General features: G+C 48.2%; 1 protein-coding gene across 2 annotated transcripts in view; it reads left to right on the top strand.

The window, feature by feature from the left end:
- UNC93B1 (unc-93 homolog B1, TLR signaling regulator) overlaps positions 1-20,153 on the top strand; it is a 334,830-nt gene that overhangs the window by 296,341 nt on the left and 18,336 nt on the right. For both annotated transcript variants that reach the window (XM_069628924.1, XM_069628925.1), the window contains one exon: positions 13,054-13,236. In XM_069628924.1, coding sequence (XP_069485025.1) covers positions 13,054-13,236 — 183 coding nt within the window. The remainder of the gene's footprint in view (positions 1-13,053; positions 13,237-20,153) is intronic.

Genomic DNA, 20,153 nt, shown 5'->3' with positions numbered 1-20,153 from the left:
CCACAAAGTCCTGTGAACAAAGTGATCATGGGGTCTAAACAATGGAGGGAATACAGAATTTGGGAACCCTCTGACAAATGAGATACTTTATAGAAGGGGTGCAATGGGCCAGGGACACCTCTGAAACCCTCAGTGGACTGCAGAAGGAAAAACACATTTGACTCATCTGAAACACACAGTGGACACCGGGCGCAGACCCATGAGGAACCCAGGAGGAAAGGTTTCCTCTCAGGTGTCAGGTGAGAGGGGGAGATGAAGAGACTCAAGAGAATGTCTCAGGCTTAGGAGAGGGAGACTGGGATGGAAAGCTCTAACCCAGGAAGGGTTTACCCTCAGCGTTGGAGAGACCTGAGAAATGTGTTTTTCAGCTCTCAATGATTCCCCATCCACGCTTTCAAGATGTTATGCGGCTTCCTTTAGATCCTGAGAATGTGACCTCATTCCCAGCCGACTCCGAAAGGCTGGAGACTCAAACACGCCAGCCTGCCAAGGTCATTTGGACATTGATTTGAAACAGAAATTCTTGGGCTTCCGCAGTCTCCATTTATACATTATCTCAATCATACAAGATCAATCTCTCCACCTATCTTCATCGCACCACCTAGTCCCATCACACCACCTATCATTACACAACATTGCACTTGTGTTGAATGATCATTGTATCTCTATCTTACATTACTCTGCTCCCTTACCCCCTTCTTTCATTCTACCAGTTCAACCCATTCCTTTCCTATTTTCTATCTCAACTGAGCTCCCCTAAATTCTTCACTCCAGTAAGCACCCGTGACACCCCTGATGCTTTTAAACACTCTCTCTCTCACACATATATATTATGCTTCTAAGTCCATCCTTATGTACACAGCTGACATAAGAGGGATTATGATTGAATAATTGAAGTGAGAATTATTATAGGGTAGCAATCATTACCTTATAGTTAAGATAAAAACCAATTTGCATTTGTTTTTTTTCTAAATGTTCTTGCTAATAACTTTTGACTCACTGAAGTTTTCCAAAGGAAATGTGTGGTAGGGGCCCCTCCAAACTGGACATTTTGCTGTAAATTCGTCCAATGGTTCAAGCAGTTTTTTGTCCTATTCTCTGTAATTTTCTCATACGTTAAAAGGGGGATACTTTGAACATGCGCACGATGAAAACTGATGGCTGGATTTGCACCAACTTAGAAAGAAGTTGGGCACAAAGTGGTCCAGATACCATTTTTTGGTTTGGTGTAAATCTACGCAGTTGTAATCTTACGTCCCATCCCCTTTCCTCCATACTGAATGGGCGTCCCTTCCAAGGGACGGGAGACGGCACCTTTTTCACCAGAAAAAACCTTCTTCCCCTTTAAATTTAGAGGCGCACAAGGGTGTGGGCCAGGGAGCATGTGCTGCCCTGACTCCGCCCTCCGGCGCCACACCTCAGTCCCCTTTTCCGCACCGACGGGAACGGGCCAAATTCACCAATGCTCCTGGGTTTGGCATCGGCCATGTAACTCCATGCACGGATAATTCTTCTCTTTATTCTTTTTTTTTGTCTTTTTATCATTCAGGTACTCGGTCCTCAGGTGCCACGCTCCTCCCCGGCGCAGACTTCCACAGGGTTCAGCAGGTGACCATCCTGCAACAGGCTCTTCCCAACTTCAGACCCCATGCCCTCTGCCTACATTGCCTTGGGCCAGACCACGGTTGGCAAGCTTGTTCAGCGTGCGGCTCGCTGTCATCGAAAGCGCTGAAGAACAGACTAGCCAGGTAGAGGGAACTCTTCAGAAGTTGCCTCCAGGGGACCTCAAGAACTTCTTGAAACACAGAGCCAGGCCCAAGGAAGGGCCGCTATTTTCCATCACACCCCACAAAGGAGACTCCTTCCCAAGGACTCTCCTGCGTGAGAGTGACCGTTCAGGTCCTTGTACCAGCACGTGCCCCAAGGCTGCTTCAGCTACCGGCCCTCAGGCCGAGGGATCCTCGGATCCTCCCAGTGGCAGTGTTGAGGAACCGGAAGGTTCTTGTACAGGATTGTCATCAGAGGGGCTTCGCCCTTGTACCGGCAATATGGCTGAGGGGCTATGCCCTAGTACCAGCAATATGTCAGAGGGGGCGCCTAATTGCAGCTCTAGCGACCCCTGGATCGAGAGTGTCGCACCTACTGGGCCTAGGCCCGAGGAGCAGGGTAGGCCTCGTGATCCACATACAAGAGACCTGGAGGAGGCTGGGCCCAGCGAGCCGAGCAACACGTCGCAGGCACGTGGCAGGCAGCTCGACAAGATGGCCACTGCACCAGACAGAGACACCTATACAACGCCATTCCAGGAGTTCGGCAAAGAACGAGTGTCGAGGTGGGAGTGGCCTCAATCAGGTGCGTGGCCGACAGCCTATCCTTCTTATGCGCAGGGCAGCTTCCCACTGCGTCCATACAGGCAGGGTATGCAGCGGCTCAGCAGAACTCTGGCTACCCTGCCAGTACCCCCTACCCCCTTTCAGACCAGTGAAGAGTGGTTCTTTGAGAGGTTCTTCGGGCTCATGAAGTCACCTCAGCTGGGGGTTATCTTCAAGGACGCCATAAGGGAAGTCCTCCCAACTATGCTAGCGGAACCACAAGCGCCTCTGCCGGCGCCCCCAGCCCCGGTGCAGCCACTGGTCCTGGCTCCCCAGCCGACTCCTCAGGCGGTTCCGTACCAGCCTCTGCCACCTCCTCAGCCTCCGGCTGCAGTCTCTGTGCCCCAGCCTCTGGCTCCAGCTACTCAACCACTCTGCAGGATCCTCCTGATCCGCAGCACACAGATGACGAGGAGGATCCGGACATGCCATCCTCAGCCAGGGCCTTCCACGAACATCTTGCTGGGCTGGCGGAATACCTGGGCCTACCCCAGCCCGAGGTCACACAGCCGGCAGATGGGGTTCTGGCTGAAGTCCTCATGCAACACCCCTCTGCCAAAACAGGGATTCCTCTGCAGACTGGTGTAGTCTCCCTGGCCAAGAAGGGTTGGCTTAAGCCCCACTCGGCCTAGCCGGTCTATCGACGCCTGGACGCCAAGTACAGGCAGATGGAGGGGGATAAACTTTCTCTCGGTCCATCCTCAACCACACTCCTCAGTGATTGCTGCGGCATCACTATACTCCAAGCCTAAGTCGTCCTCAGCCTCCTCATCTGCGGCCCTACTAGGCAAGGAGGAGAAGATCTTGGAGGTGTATGGCAAGAAATTCTATTCCAACACATCTCTGCAACTTCGTCAGGCCAATGCCGATACCATGCTGGCTGCCGCTAACCAAAGGTTATGGCGGGAAATTGCGGACTTCGTCCCGGAACTCCCTACGCAGAGCCAATCACGTTTTAAGGCGGGGCTGGCAGAGGCCAAGCTGGTGACACAGGACCTCATGGAATCCACTGTGGCCCATATCAACACCTCTGGCCGTGTCATCTGTATAGTCACGGACATGAGAAGGACAGCCTGGATCCGGGCCACGAAATTCAACCCAGACGTCCAGGAACGAATATTAGATCTACCGTTTGAGGAGGGGGGGGGGGTCCTCTTCTACTCCACCACGGATGAAGAGCTGGACAAGAAGAAAAACAGCTCACAAACAGCCAAGTCTTTATCCATCTTGACAAAGACCACGCCCAAGTCGTACTCCCGGTCACAGCAGTGCTCCGACATGTGGCGTACGTATGGAGGGTTCTGCGGCTTCCAGGAACAGAGCTCCAGGCAGCCAGGCCACTCGCCATCTCAGAACCGGCGCAAGCAACAAAAGGGGGGGGGCAAGGGCTTTTCCCAGTCCCCCTCCTCTGTGACAGCCTTCGAGGTAAAGAAGGCATATGACACGCCCCTTCGGGTCCACGTGTCTCCAGTGGGTAGCAGGCTTGCTCTCCATGCACATTTCTGGCGCCAGAATTTCACTGACCCCTGGATCCTCTCCGTAGTATCCACGGGGTACCGCTTACCTAACCCAGCTTCTCCTCCCTCCTCCCCTCCACTCCCTCGGGTTTGGACAGCAACTCTTCTGGGGGAGATCCGGTCGCTTGTAGAGAGCCAGGCAGTGGAGGAAGTCCCAGCCTCCCAGCGAGGCTTGGGCTTTTACTCCAGGATTTTCGCCATTCAGAAGAAGAACCAGGTGGGCCTGAGAGTTGTGCTGGACCGTTCCACCCTCAACTTCTCCTTACCCCTTTTAGAAATTCAAGATGGTTACGCCAGCTTTTATAGCAGAGACATTATGCAAGGGAGACTGGATGTGCTCCATGGATCTGAAGGACGCGTACCTACACGTCCCGATTTGGCAGCCCCATCATTCTTTCCTGCGGTTCAGGATCATGGGCTATCATTTTCAATACAAGGTCCTTCCTTTTGGCCTCAATTCGGCCCCCAGGGTCTTTACCAGGCTCATGAATACAGTGGCTGCCCTCCTCAGAGCGCAGGGCCTCCACATTACCCATACCTCGATGACTGGCTCGTCAGGGCTACATCTCCGGAAGCGGTTCACCACTCTTCCTGTGCCCTTATGAACACACTGCATGGTCTGGGCTTCTCGCTCAATCTCAAGAAGTCGCAGCTGCACCCCACGGTCCTTAGCCTCAGGAGGCTGCACGGGCAGAGGCGCTGCCCTGCTAGGTGCGCTTTAGAAGGGCTGAATGCCCAATCAGAGGACAGGGTCCGGAGGGAGGGAACAGGGGAAACCGGAAACAAGCCTCACTCGGGCCATGACCACAAAAGTGATGGGTGGAAGGTTTCGAATTAATCTAAACCACTGGCAATTGCTCTGGGCCAACCTTCCACACCACCGTTTTTTAGCCCGTCTGCGCCATTGCAAAAGGGGACCAGCCATGTGCAAATCAGTCAGCAGCTGCCGCCACCGAAGGTAGCAGCCCAGCCCGAACTGCTAGGCCAGGTTCCCTCTGCACAGAAAACCAAGCAACCCCAGACATGTTTCGGCCTTGTTGGACCTCCTCAGTGAGGTGCAGCCTGGTTCCCTGTGGCGCAGCGAGCAAGGGACCCACGTCTGGGCATACCCTCTCTCACAAGGAGAAACAAACTGACCACAAAAGTGATGGGTGGAAGGTTTCGAATTAATCTAAACCACTGGCAATTGCTCTGGGCCAACCTTCCACACCACCGTTTTTTAGCCCGTCTGCGCCATTGCAAAAGGGGACCAGCCATGTGCAAATCAGTCAGCAGCTGCCGCCACCGAAGGTAGCAGCCCAGCCCGAACTGCTAGGCCAGGTTCCCTCTGCACAGAAAACCAAGCAACCCCAGACATGTTTCGGCCTTGTTGGACCTCCTCAGTGAGGTGCAGCCTGGTTCCCTGTGGCGCAGCGAGCAAGGGACCCACGTCTGGGCATACCCTCTCTCACAAGGAGAAACAAACTGACCACAAAAGTGATGGGTGGAAGGTTTCGAATTAATCTAAACCACTGGCAATTGCTCTGGGCCAACCTTCCACACCACCGTTTTTTAGCCCGTCTGCGCCATTGCAAAAGGGGACCAGCCATGTGCAAATCAGTCAGCAGCTGCCGCCACCGAAGGTAGCAGCCCAGCCCGAACTGCTAGGCCAGGTTCCCTCTGCACAGAAAACCAAGCAACCCCAGACATGTTTCGGCCTTGTTGGACCTCCTCAGTGAGGTGCAGCCTGGTTCCCTGTGGCGCAGCGAGCAAGGGACCCACGTCTGGGCATACCCTCTCTCACAAGGAGAAACAAACTGACCACAAAAGTGATGGGTGGAAGGTTTCGAATTAATCTAAACCACTGGCAATTGCTCTGGGCCAACCTTCCACACCACCGTTTTTTAGCCTGTCTGCGCCATTGCAAAAGGGGACCAGCCATGTGCAAATCAGTCAGCAGCTGCCGCCACCGAAGGTAGCAGCCCAGCCCGAACTGCTAGGCCAGGTTCCCTCTGCACAGAAAACCAAGCAACCCCAGACATGTTTCGGCCTTGTTGGACCTCCTCAGTGAGGTGCAGCCTGGTTCCCTGTGGCGCAGCGAGCAAGGGACCCACGTCTGGGCATACCCTCTCTCACAAGGAGAAACAAACTGACCACAAAAGTGATGGGTGGAAGGTTTCGAATTAATCTAAACCACTGGCAATTGCTCTGGGCCAACCTTCCACACCACCGTTTTTTAGCCCGTCTGCGCCATTGCAAAAGGGGACCAGCCATGTGCAAATCAGTCAGCAGCTGCCGCCACCGAAGGTAGCAGCCCAGCCCGAACTGCTAGGCCAGGTTCCCTCTGCACAGAAAACCAAGCAACCCCAGACATGTTTCGGCCTTGTTGGACCTCCTCAGTGAGGTGCAGCCTGGTTCCCTGTGGCGCAGCGAGCAAGGGACCCACGTCTGGGCATACCCTCTCTCACAAGGAGAAACAAACTGACCACAAAAGTGATGGGTGGAAGGTTTCGAATTAATCTAAACCACTGGCAATTGCTCTGGGCCAACCTTCCACACCACCGTTTTTTAGCCCGTCTGCGCCATTGCAAAAGGGGACCAGCCATGTGCAAATCAGTCAGCAGCTGCCGCCACCGAAGGTAGCAGCCCAGCCCGAACTGCTAGGCCAGGTTCCCTCTGCACAGAAAACCAAGCAACCCCAGACATGTTTCGGCCTTGTTGGACCTCCTCAGTGAGGTGCAGCCTGGTTCCCTGTGGCGCAGCGAGCAAGGGACCCACGTCTGGGCATACCCTCTCTCACAAGGAGAAACAAACTGACCACAAAAGTGATGGGTGGAAGGTTTCGAATTAATCTAAACCACTGGCAATTGCTCTGGGCCAACCTTCCACACCACCGTTTTTTAGCCCGTCTGCGCCATTGCAAAAGGGGACCAGCCATGTGCAAATCAGTCAGCAGCTGCCGCCACCGAAGGTAGCAGCCCAGCCCGAACTGCTAGGCCAGGTTCCCTCTGCACAGAAAACCAAGCAACCCCAGACATGTTTCGGCCTTGTTGGACCTCCTCAGTGAGGTGCAGCCTGGTTCCCTGTGGCGCAGCGAGCAAGGGACCCACGTCTGGGCATACCCTCTCTCACAAGGAGAAACAAACTGACCACAAAAGTGATGGGTGGAAGGTTTCGAATTAATCTAAACCACTGGCAATTGCTCTGGGCCAACCTTCCACACCACCGTTTTTTAGCCCGTCTGCGCCATTGCAAAAGGGGACCAGCCATGTGCAAATTAGTCAGCAGCTGCCGCCACCGAAGGTAGCAGCCCAGCCCGAACTGCTAGGCCAGGTTCCCTCTGCACAGAAAACCAAGCAACCCCAGACATGTTTCGGCCTTGTTGGACCTCCTCAGTGAGGTGCAGCCTGGTTCCCTGTGGCGCAGCGAGCAAGGGACCCACGTCTGGGCATACCCTCTCTCACAAGGAGAAACAAACTGACCACAAAAGTGATGGGTGGAAGGTTTCGAATTAATCTAAACCACTGGCAATTGCTCTGGGCCAACCTTCCTGTGCCCTTATGAACACACTGCATGGTCTGGGCTTCTCGCTCAATCTCAAGAAGTCGCAGCTGCACCCCACGGTCCTTAGCCTCAGGAGGCTGCACGGGCAGAGGCGCTGCCCTGCTAGGTGCGCTTTAGAAGGGCTGAATGCCCAATCAGAGGACAGGGTCCGGAGGGAGGGAACAGGGGAAACCGGAAACAAGCCTCACTCGGGCCATGAAGCAGCTGCGCAATGATCTAATGAGCCAAATAAATTAGCTGAATCAGAGCAGGAACACGATGGAAGTCACCCTCACCGCCAGCCTCCAGATTGAAAAGAAGTGGCGATGGTGCATCCTAAGGAAAGCACTGCATAACACAAGTGAGAAGTAATGACAATCTTAACTAGAGTCACCCCCATGGCTCGGCCCATGAGCCCATTCATGACATCACAGCATGGATCTCCAATGAGATTAAACTGACATTATGGGTAACATCTACGTGGGGGTCTCTGAGTTAAGGTTGTCATCAATTCCCACATCCACGAGTTATGGGTTTTGTTGGGATTAATTCAATCCTCTTAATTCTGGCTTATCTAAAGTTTTCACTGAATATACAGGTGGAAGGGCCTTGTTCAAGCCCTTTTAAACCCCCATAATGTTGCTGATGTTTGCTACACATGCCCCAATGCTCCAACTACAGGGCTGTCAGACTATAATGCACTCATCCCTAATAAGGGTAAAACCGGTATGCAGTTGTCTGCAGTCTATCACTGTCAGTCTTGGGTAAAACATAGCACTGCCCTGTAAGAGAAATACCTGTTTCTTGAGCTTAAGGCTTGCATTTGGGCTAATTTAAATGCACACAATGCTTTGCTCACGTGACTCTAAACCAAAGGTGGACCTACAGTGGTGACTACTGGGTAGTGTTGTGGCATGTGTGACTTTGCTCAAATGGCTTATTACACATCTAAATAATTCTCTTAGGACGTCTCTGCTGTGGGAACTGAACACACATCCTTACCCTAAGACCCAGCTAAAATTCTGTGAGGGGAAAGGAAACATCATCTCCCAATGGCCCCTGAGCCCCAAAACATTGTGTGACAGCTGTCATCTATCCTCCTACCCACACCCTCAAGCTGTCCAAGTCAGCATATGTAGTTTAATGTTGCAAACATTGTAATGTTTCTATGAGTGTTGTGAAAAATCACCAACCCCAGTGTACGCTATTTACTTAGTGATTCTATCAGACAACCCTTTTATCACAAAACTCTGTCAGATATGAAGCTCTGTGGTCATTCTTATGTTCCCAAATTGCTCTTTGCTTTCATGCAAAGGAACATTGTTTCTACTTGTCCCTTTAGTATGGGAGTATTTCAAGAGTACAAAAAGAGCGTAGCAAACTTTCCATCTTGGAATGCTAACCTACCATCCATAATGTCTTTATTGCTTATCCTAGATTCTGATATTGAACTTTGCTCAGGAAGACAAGTGTAACGTTCTTGTTATGACTAAAATGTATACTGCAAGAGATCAATAGATATAAACATTGTAAAAACGTTGTCGAAGGCAGTTCATAATGTTAGTACAGTTAAACAATTTCCCTTTTATTTTAATAGCTGCTTTTGCAAAAAATACAAAGCCCCCACCCATCCAAGGTTTTCTCAGGGAGTTTAGCTTTCGGCAACACTAAAGTGGGTCAAGCAAAGGTGCACCTTGCCACGTGACTCTTATACCCCAGAGACATAGGGTGGGAGAATGAGATAGAGAGAGTTGTATTGGTATATCGTACCTAGATGGGCAAATGGTATGAGAGGCACAGCAAAAACGTTTTTAAAACCCTTTGCATAACTTAGTCACCCGCGTTTTCTCACTTCTTAAATCAGTCCCTACTTTCCCACTTCTGCCCTCCCTGCCTCATATCATGTATAGTTAGGAAACTGAACCTGCTATGTACACCCATCTCCAGTCTCCCTTCCCCTCGTTTTTTAAATACCCTTGAATGGCTTATGTTACGATGGATTTTCAGAATCGGCCCCAAGGATAAATTGTGAGATGCAACCCTATTCTGGTGAACGGGTAAAGACACTAATGTCTAGCCAACCTCTGTCTGGGTAGTGTGGCTGAGCAACAAGGCGTAGACTTAGGAGAGTGTGAGAGTGGTGAAGGGCTCAGTTGAGAACACATAGAGCACTCTAAATAACACAAGGTAGGCAGAATGTATACAAATACAACTATTTATTTATCCCTTAGACAAACTCTTAGCAATAAAACCACAGGTATGTATTGCACTAAACATTCACTACTATTACATAGACATTCAGTGTTGGGGTGCTCTGACTAAAGAGCACTTTAGTAGGAGCAACTGTAGTGTAGTGTAGCAAAGTAAGTGAACAAAGAACAAGGAAAGTAAGAACCGCAATAGAGTACTGACGTGTAGGAGAGAATGGAGTTACCCAGCCTTCCAAAAGAAGACAGAACACCTTAAAAGGTCCTTCCCTGGCTAGAAGAAAGGAGGCCCAGTGCCCTTCGAGTCAGATCTTTTCAGAGGGATGTCCAAGGCAGCTCTTTTCAGAAAGTCATTAAAGTTATAGAACATCTGTAAAAAAAAGTTATTTACAGACCCTCTCCCAGCCCATCCACCTTAGGATAAGCCCAGGGAGGATCCTGGACCAGAACTTCACCTATCACGGTCGCGCAAGGGAGGGGTAGTTAAAGGACTTTGTGCCTGTTAAATCCTATGGAGTTGGGTGGGTACATGTATGCTTTCTCACTCCCTGTATTCTGATACACTCAGGAACTACTTTGGCAGCTCCTGAAATATCTTCCTGTGCCCCTTTGCTCCGTGTCTTGTTTCCTTTGAAGGAGGTCCATGGGTCTCGAATGCAGCGGTAGCTTTCAGCATTGGGATTTCAGGTCTGGTTAGTACAAGCCTGCCACATGTTGTGGGTGTGGTCTGTTCACTGGCCCATCCATCAGCCCCTGCAGCCTATTCATGGACATTGCAATCAAGGGAATAGCCCAGTGTTGGTAGACACCCATATTGGGTAGGGCTGGTTCGGATGGTCTAGGTGGCTGCTAGATAGATGGCTGTGCTCAATAACGTGATTTTAATACAGGAGGGAATGGGATTGCAGCACTAGGGCTTTCATAGAGTGACGGGGATTTGTTCTGGGAGAATATTAGTGGCATGGGCAGTTCTGAGGGGCAGTATCTGTGGCTTGGAGCCATTTTCAGAGCAATGTAAGGTGACATGCAGTTTTGAGGGCAAAGTGAAGTGGAGTGATTTGAAGTGGCATGGGCAATTCTTGGGGGCATTGGGACTATGTGAAAACTTCCATGGCAATAGTGGGGCATCACAGGCATGGCACAATATGGCAGTTTCTTGGTTCTATGTGATTTTTCTGCTTTTTGAAGTCCGCACATAAAAAAACAGATTTATTTCAGTTGATTTTGTGTGGCCCTCAATAAAAGCCAAAAAAGCACATGGCTGAGAGTTTCGTCCCCCAAGACCCTGTTTCCTCCTTGCTACCCCGCTCCTCCAGTCCCACACCACATACACAAACGTGCAAGCATTTTAATTTTCCCCTGCCCCTCCAATTCTCAAACATTCCTTTTCTTACGCACACGCACACACAGACACTCACCTGTCACTCCTGCGGCTCCTCCACTGGCTCTCACCGTGCCTGTAAGCCCCTGCGCGCATTCAATTTTTTTTTTTTCTCGATAAAAATACAACAATTCTTTCACATAATACCAGGTTTTTGGAGGCAAGTTGAAATGAGCAGATTGTGCTTAAGGAGGGCAAATCTGGAATGGCTTTCTTGAAACTGCATTACAATAAAATATTAACTGGGGCCGTTTGAAACTGGTTTGCCAATGCAGAAATTGGCATGGAAACGTTTTAACCACCTGACTGGCACATTAAGTTGAACCTTGGCATTTTCAAGAGTACTATAGGATATTGTATTGTTTTGTACTTGTCACTTATATAGCGTCTTTTAGCATTATTAGAGTCTCAATGCGCTGTTAGTGGGAACACCCTCAGAGGACCGAAGTCCAGAGTGTTGGAGGTCAAGGAGTATGATTATGATGCGTGTATGCATTTGGCCAAATAAGACTTGGCAAGGCTGGTCAGGCTCCGTTAGAGAGCAGCCCATGAGATCCGGCATGTGGATGGGTGCTGAGAGGAGTCGGGAGATTGCGTGAGTGCTAGAGACTCGCTATGTGTTCAGCGTGCCCAAATTCATCATAGGTCTTGTGCTGCATTCTGATGTCAGAGGTGTTGAGGCACAGTCTTGTATAAATACGCGGAGAATTATGTTAACAGCACGGACACATTTTGTCAAAGTGCTTGCTGTATTGTGATGTGTGCAGGTAGCCATGCCTGCGGCCAATGTCCACCTGCATGGTGTGTTGCATACATACCTAGCAGAAATTTGAATGAGATGTTCTGTTTGTGCACCCGCTCAGGATAAGGCTACTTCTGTAGATTCTTTTTTTTTTTAAACTTTATTTTCAAAAATGTTCAATATTGAAACACATAAACAGTAACAAAACAATATGCATTAATCACAACAAAAATCATCAAACTATATACATATATAACCCACCACCCCCCACAGAGTCACAACATATTCAATAAACAAGCCTAATACAATAAAAGAAATTTACCTCAGATTTTGTTAAATAATGCATTTTTCTTCTCCCTCCAATACAACACTCTTTCCATTTCTGCTAGCATATGCATCTCTGCAATCCACATCTCAATTGTAACAGGATCAGATGATTTCCAATGTATCAAAATCAGTTTCTTCCCCACCATTGCACCCCGAAAGATCAATTTTCTCTGAGATGTACTCAAACCATCCAGCATATCATCACTACCTAGCACAATGGTCTTAAAATCCATGTGAACCTTTTCATCAACAATCTTCTCACAGATTTGGTCGAATTCGAACCACATACCCCTCACCCTTGAACATTCCCACAACATATGCTCAAAGGTGCCAACCTCATGTAAACATGCCCAACATTCAGAGCTGTCACTCATTCCCCTTTTCATCAGTCTCTCAGGCGGCCCAATATGTTGTATTTAAAATCTTAATTTGATGCAATCTTTCAGCAAGACCTAAAGAACACAACTTCACATTCTCACAGATACGTGACCAATGGTCTTCTGTAATATCTTTCCCAATCCTCTGGTTCCAATCCAATCTCAAAGCATCATTTGCCCCATAATTCGACACAATCAGTCTATAAACATAGCTAACTAGGCCACAACCACTCATTCCTGGCTTCCATCCAAGCATATCCACATTGATACTCTCCTCCATATTCACTTCACCCGCTGCCTTCCTGATCTTCCGATAGTCTGCCAGACAAAAAGTAGGATTATCAAACTTCATCAGTATCTCTCTAGCCATCATCCAAATCATACCATTGAAAAGGTCTCCAATCCACTGCACCCCAGCTAGGAACCATTCATGCCAGAACAAAACTTTCCCTTCATGTGTAACACTTGGATTCAGCCAAACTGAAGCACCTGAACAGGACTTGGGAATGCTGTGGAAATGTAGTGATCTAATGTTTCAGGACAGGAGGAGTGGTGTATGCTACTATGAATATAACTCCCTCTGCCTTCCTTTACCTGTTCTTTTGTAGGTCCTGGTGCTGTGCGGTGCCGCTTACCGCCCCACTGAAGAGATAGACTTGCGGAGCATTGGCTGGGGCAATATCTTCCAGCAGCCATTCAAACACATGCGTGACTACCGCCTGCGGCACCTCTTCCCCTTCTTCATCTACAGTGGCTTTGAGGGTCTCTTCGTCTGCACAGGGTTCACTCTGGTACGTCAAGAGACAAGGGCAAGGTGCAATGGGTGAAATTGCGTCGCTCTGGTTCTCACAGGGGCATTCAAACATCATCTGCGAACTGTCTGGTCTTGCAAAAGTATGTCAATGTTTACTCCGAACTGAAAACCGTACATCATTTATCCAATGATAAAAAGCGAGAAATTCCTGCCAAATGCAATGGATTAAATGCGCGTGAAAATAGCCGTTTTGCTAGTTTATGATGTAAAGTCAGGATTTGAATAAGGCATGGAGGTGAGGAACAGTCCATCAGTCCATACTATTTTCTTTAATTTCAAACAGCAAGTTCAAACGAAAAAAGGGAAGAATAAATGGACTACATGTTCCATGATTTCTTTGTTCATCAGCTGCAGGCTCAGACAGAGAGCACCCCACAAGACCTTCTATTTTAGCCTGCCTCTGCAGCATATGCCCCCTTTTCTTGCAGCTCCATCCTGCAGTTGAATATTTTCTTTGTGTTGTACTCTTGGAGGGTTGCTCTGTGTTATATAGGTTATTTGCAAGGATTTCATATCAGAGAGAAGCATGCGGACAAACCGGGTAGTGGCCAAGGGCACAGATAGAGGGGAGGAGCACAGCATGGACAGACAGCAAAACTGTAACCTCAGAGCCTTTTGAACGCTGGCAATCCTTAACATGCAGAAGCAACAAGCCCCCAATGAGGCAGAGTCCAGAGGTCTGCCCTTCCTATATAAGCCCCACTCTCATTATGCAGCCATATGCTTACTATTCTGCTCAAAGTTTTAAAAATAACAAAAGGCCTGCACCTCCCACAAAGTAGCAGCTCTTTGTAAAACAAAACAACCTCCAACTGCTGCACAACCTTGGCTGGTGTGATGATGACTAAATATGGTCATTAGCATGCCAGAGTGGAGGGTTGGGGCCTATGGTGGACTAGAAGGGCCCTTTGTTTTCTTAGCATGCTTAATCAAAAGAATGGTTGAGGCACTTCCTGCAGGAGTAGGAAGTTGTGGGGGCCACGGTGGGAAACATAAGTAAATGGCCAAAGGGAGGCGTATTATGAGGAGGTGGAACTGGCATAAATATACAGACTTGTAGTAGGCAATTATGCTGATTTACTCCTATGTGTGATATTTTCATGTGATCAGATAAGTAATTCTACCTCATCTGGGCACTGAAAACAAAAGAATACAATTCCCAGAATGCACGGATCTGTTAATTGAAAGCCCAGGAGTGGAGAACACATGTTTAGGATGGCCTTTTTGGATCCTTGCTCTGTCAAGGTCCCTGTTTTGTGTTGGGTAGAGATGGGAAATGCTCTTTCTTCCACTGGAACCCTCCTTATTTCCCCGAATTAGGGACCTTCCATTCAGTGCAGGCAATGAGGAATGCTCATCCCGACCCTCAGCAAGCATTAAAAAGAAGAAACACCTTCACTCTGGGATGAGTGTGGGATGAGTGTGGTGTCCTTACTCTCTCATCCTGAAGGCACAAGTAGCGGTTGATCTGCAAAAAAGGTGTAGAGCCCCGTCAGTGCCCTCCATCTGTGAACATGCCATGCCTGACAACATTTCTGGTAGAGCTGGAGAAAAACAAGAGGTGAGGGAGAGGGGTGCGGAAAGGTAGGGGAGGAACAAAACAAGCAACTATCATACTATGCCTGACGACATTTCAGATGGTGCTGGAGGGGGTGTGGGGAGGAAAAAAACAGTAAGGGGAGGGGGGAGGAGACAGACGAGATTGCTATCATATTAGGTCCAGGGACAATTCTGATAGAGTAAGTGCATAGAAGAAAGTAAGGGGAGGAGATAGGAAAAGGGAGAAGAGAAAGGAGGAGAGAACAGAGAGTTAGCAGTCAAACGAGTGGAGAAGCAAGAGGGGAGAGTGAATACAATTGCAGAAGTCAGTAGTAACACATGATGTTACAGGCCAGGATACAAGATGAAGATGGGAACCGCATGATTCAGGGCCACCATGAGTACAAGATGCAAAGGAAGTCCAGCATGAGAGTTGAGAAAGGGTGACGCACCGTGAATGAATGAAGTCCATAAAAGTCAAATCCAGCATTGGCCACAAGACTGTGATGGTGAAACCAGAATTTATCAGGACAGACTCCTGCAGAAGTAGGCTTGAGGGGGATGAGGGGGGAGCAGGGTAGAATAATCAAGCAAAACAGGCAACACCTGTGTGCAAGAATGGTGGGGGCACAAGGGAACATCACGGGGGGACCAACACCAGGTTGGTGTTGTGCTTGCAGGATAGTGACACACCATCTCTACAGGCACTTTTTGCTGAGTTGGTGATTCTCCCCCGTCTCATCTCTGTTTGGAGTGTCTCTGTTGCCAGAGTGTTAAGGCAGTTTGCGCACAGGCCTCTTGTGGGGGATGAGGAAGCAGTAAACCTATGGTGGGGCAGAGCAGCTGTCCCAAAAGGGAAGCAATACCGCTCTTAAAATGGTACAATGGCATATTGGTCAGGCCTAACTGTACGTAGGGCAAGCAGGCGGACACAAAGGTACATATAGTTAACACTAATCCATTTTGAAAATGCACCAAAGTGGTATACTGAAAAATACACACCTTTATTTGATCCCACACATGCACATATATATATATCAAGTTCTAGAGGCCACCAAGAGATAGAATGTTACTAGGCAGGAAAAACAAATGTGCCGTAGGCTTGATAGTCCTAATCAACATTAGGCTTGATGCACCTAATCAACATGTATATGTTGATTAGGTGTATCAAGCCTACGGCACATTTGTTTTTCCTGCCTAGCAACATTCTATCCCTTGGTGGCCTCTAGAAGTTGATTTTGTGCTTGTATACCAGTATTATCGAAACATCCCCTTTTAAATCCTGTAGAATGTCCCTTTACTCAGGTAGGAATGTAAAAATCAACTACTTCCCCCAATGTCTTTGAACACACCCGCCTATTGGTGCATATGTTATCATCTAGATAGGAGGCAATTAGTAGGCAAACATTTCGAGACAATCCCAGCATGCACTTCACTAGAATTGCTATTTTTCCAATATCATTTCTCCCTAAAATTAGTCACTCTAAGGGTGCTATTCATTCCTTGTTCTTTCCCTTCTGCTGGGGCAAGACTCACATGTTTTTAGGTTACTAAGAGTTGTGACACCCTGAGGTCAATTAACCTTGGCCAGTCTACCATTTGGATAATACCTTAATCACTTGTAGACATACAGGGATCTCAAGTGAAGGTTGGTGCGGTTCCCTCATCTGACTTGGTCCTTCAATTAATCATCACCATCGCACTCTGAGTATTCTCAGCCATTCTCTCCTCTGGGTATCCATCATGGTATGACATGTTGGCAGAGGTGGGAGGAGGGCGGTTGTTCAAGAGCTCTTGTAAGAAATCAAACATGTCCTAAAACGAACCTATAGTTCTGTGGTACACTATTTAAACATTCAGCAGCATTTACACAAGGAATACACAGGGGACAATCACAGCACTTCCACATTATGTATACACATTTACAACACTCTAGGCAGGACTCTCAGTTCTGGCTGTGTGGTCTTGTGCTCACTTGCACCGTCGGGGGTGGGCCTACCTCTATTAGGAGTGTACCCAACTGCTCCAATTGACTGTCAAATCTAGCTGTGCTTAGACTGATACTAGAACTGCATCGCTAGGGGTAGGCCTCTTTCCCACTATACAGGACTCTCATATCTAGCTGTGTTTAGACTGATACTAGAACTGCATCGCTAGGCGTAGGTCTCTTTCCCACTATACAGGATTCTCATATCTAGCTGTGTTTAGGAGTGTACCCAACTGTGCCAATTGACCTTCAAATCTACTGTACTTGGACTGATACTAGAATGGCATTGCTGGGTGATGGTCCCTCCGACCGTATGGGACTCTCAAGTCTAGCTTTGTTAGGTTCGACACTCAAACTGCATTGTTAAGCCTTAACTGTGCCTAGGTTGGTAATCAGGTTGCATTGCTAGGTGCAGACCTCTCGCCCACTACCCAGGCCCCTCAAGTCTAGCTGTGTTTGGTCTTGCGCTCTTTGACACCACCGGGGGTGTTCTCCCCTCCTACTAGATGGGACTCTCGAACATAGTTAGGCTTAGTCTCAAGCCAAACCTAGCCTAATCCAACCTAACACTCTCCTAGAAAGGACTAGACCGTGACAGTATAGTACCTATCCCCCCACCACTACCATAAACCTACATAGACAGCCAACCAAATTAGTCCTACACCTCCTGACAACTGTACGCGTGACACCCCAACTCCACCAGACAGCACTCTGGGGATACACAGCCAACTCACCTGAAGAACAGACAGCACAAAAAGCACCCAAGCTTACCAACTCAAGAAGAAACACCAGTACTGCCATCACAAGACACTGCAGTCAACCACTCAAACAGCACCTCTGCACCGAGCACCAAAATGCCCGGACCAGGAAGGGGCGCCGGGAAAGGGCACAAGAAAAGGCCACATTGGACACAGACGCACAAATCCACAACCACAAATGAAGGAAACACACCGCCAAAGACCAAAACGACCAGAACAAACTTCCAAAGGGAAAAATACTTATATCTCACACCTTACTTTGCAACAACCCCTGAACCTGGATACCCCAACGACACATAGACAGCACGACACACAAAGAACAGTCTGAGACAACCAGGAAAAAGACGGGAGCACCAAAGAAGAGAATGGGTAGACTCCGACCCCATCATCCCATACATTACAAGAACAGACGGACACCATCAACACTCACGGCACACCGGACAAAACAACGTTGAAGCCCTAACAAGCAACAACCCAAACATCAACCTAAATGACCAATTCAATAAAGAAGAAGCCTTCGCTGATCCTCACCTAACCGGCATGCATAGAGAAGCACCGCTATTGAACAGGTAAGCTTTCAATCTAGCAGACTACTTCAATGAAGATGCAGCCTTCGCTGATCCTCATCCTTCCCCAATCAACGACAATAAAGATGCACCGCAACCAAACAACCGCAAACCAAAACAAGGAACGGCTAACAAACAAAACCACACCAAAAAGATCCACTGCAACCTAATCAATGCAAGGTCAATAGCCAAACATGCCCCCGAAATATACGATCTGCTCTGCGACGGAGGGATCGACATCATATTTGTAACAGAAACATGGATAGACAACTAGAAGATCACTCTCAACAACTGCCTGCCTGAACACTTCAAATGCGTCCAAGCAAACAGAAAAACCAAAAGGGTGGGTGGGTGGGGGGGACTCGCAATCATCTACAAGGAACACCTGGATATCAAACTGGAAAACCCACTAAACATCGATAAATGCGAATCCCTAATCATACGTCTAGCAGTAAGCCCCAAAACAAACATGAAATTCATACTGATATACAGACCACCACCCAAACGATGCAACCTTCATAGACTCCTTCACAGAAGCAATCACCGTCCTAGCTATAAAACACAATCACCTGATCGTCCTTGGCGATTTCAACATCTGGTTCGAACAAGAAACCACGACCATACATAAATCACCAACCATCCAATTAGCAACACTGTATCTGCAACAACTAGTCAAAGGAGCAACCCACTCGGCAGGGCATACACTCGATGCAATCTTCGCGAACAAACAACTCCTTACCACGGCACCCCCAATTCAAATACTCTGGAGCGACCACCTCATCATCCCCTTCGTAATCAAAATGAAAACTCCAATAAACAGTCACCACACATACAAAAAAGAAATACAAAAAGCGAAGAGGAAAACTACGACAACCGAATCTTTGAAGTACCAAACACCCAAAAAGAGCTCTTCAAAATCATAAATGAAATTTAAAAAAACGGGATTTAACAACACACCAACTCCGTCCACGAAACTATTCAATGACCTTGCAGACCACTTCAAAAACAAAATCACCATTATCCAACAAACCATACAAAGCAGACCTCCCGATCTGAACACGATCCCCACCTACACTCAGGAAGAACACCCGAACAAACTACGAAGCTTTCCAAAAATAACAGTGGAGACATTCGTCAAACTGGTGAATGAAAGCAATAACTCGGGGTCTCCCGAAGACCCCTGCCTGCCAGACATATACAAGGAGCGCCCATGGATTATCACAGGAACATTCTTAACCTTTCAATCGCAACTGGGAAAGTGACACACGCCTTCAAAACTACATTCATCAGGCCACTACTTAAGGATACAGCGAGAACCGTAGAGGACCTTTCCAACTACAGACCCATCTCCAACATCACGTACACAGCCAAGCTGCTCGAAACGTACATATACAAAAAGACCCAAGAATTCATAGAAGAGCATAGCCTACTGGACCAGGCACAAGTTGGCTTCAGACCAATGAGAGGAACAGAATCAGCTCTTCTCTCAATATGGGACGACCTGAAAATGAACAGACTCGAACAACAGCACTGCCCTGATACTCCTGGACTTAACAGCAGCATTCGACAGAGTTAACCACGACACCCTCATAACAAGATTGGAAGGTCTTGGAATAACAGACACCGCCCTACTATGGATCAAATCTTTCCTAACAAACAGAACGGAAACCGTATGGATGAAACCCTTCAAATCAACCCCGAGGGATTCCACCTGCGGAGTACCACAAAGATCATCCTTCTCCCCCCTACTATTCAACATCTACCTATATCAACTTATCAGAATCATCAAAAGCCATGGCCTCACCTGCTACAACTACGCCGACGATATACAAATAATCTTCAAAGTTCAAGACAACCTGGAAATAAACTCAAAACTAGATAACTGCCTCTGCGATGTATTTAACTGGATGAACTCCAACTGCCTCAAAATCAACCCAGGCAAAACAGAAATAATGATCGTCGCACAAAATGAAGGAGAAAACCACTTAATCCCTTGGCCAAGGGAACTCAGGGGAAAACCCCAGCACCCTCGCCGATTGTAAAA

The sequence above is a fragment of the Ambystoma mexicanum genome, chromosome 12, assembly GCF_040938575.1.
Source record: "Ambystoma mexicanum isolate Mex_15411 chromosome 12, UKY_AmexF1_1, whole genome shotgun sequence".
NCBI classification, from domain to species: domain Eukaryota; kingdom Metazoa; phylum Chordata; class Amphibia; order Caudata; family Ambystomatidae; genus Ambystoma; species Ambystoma mexicanum.
The sequence above is the reverse complement of the archived record's forward strand: the minus strand, read 5'-3'. Positions and strand labels throughout refer to the sequence as shown.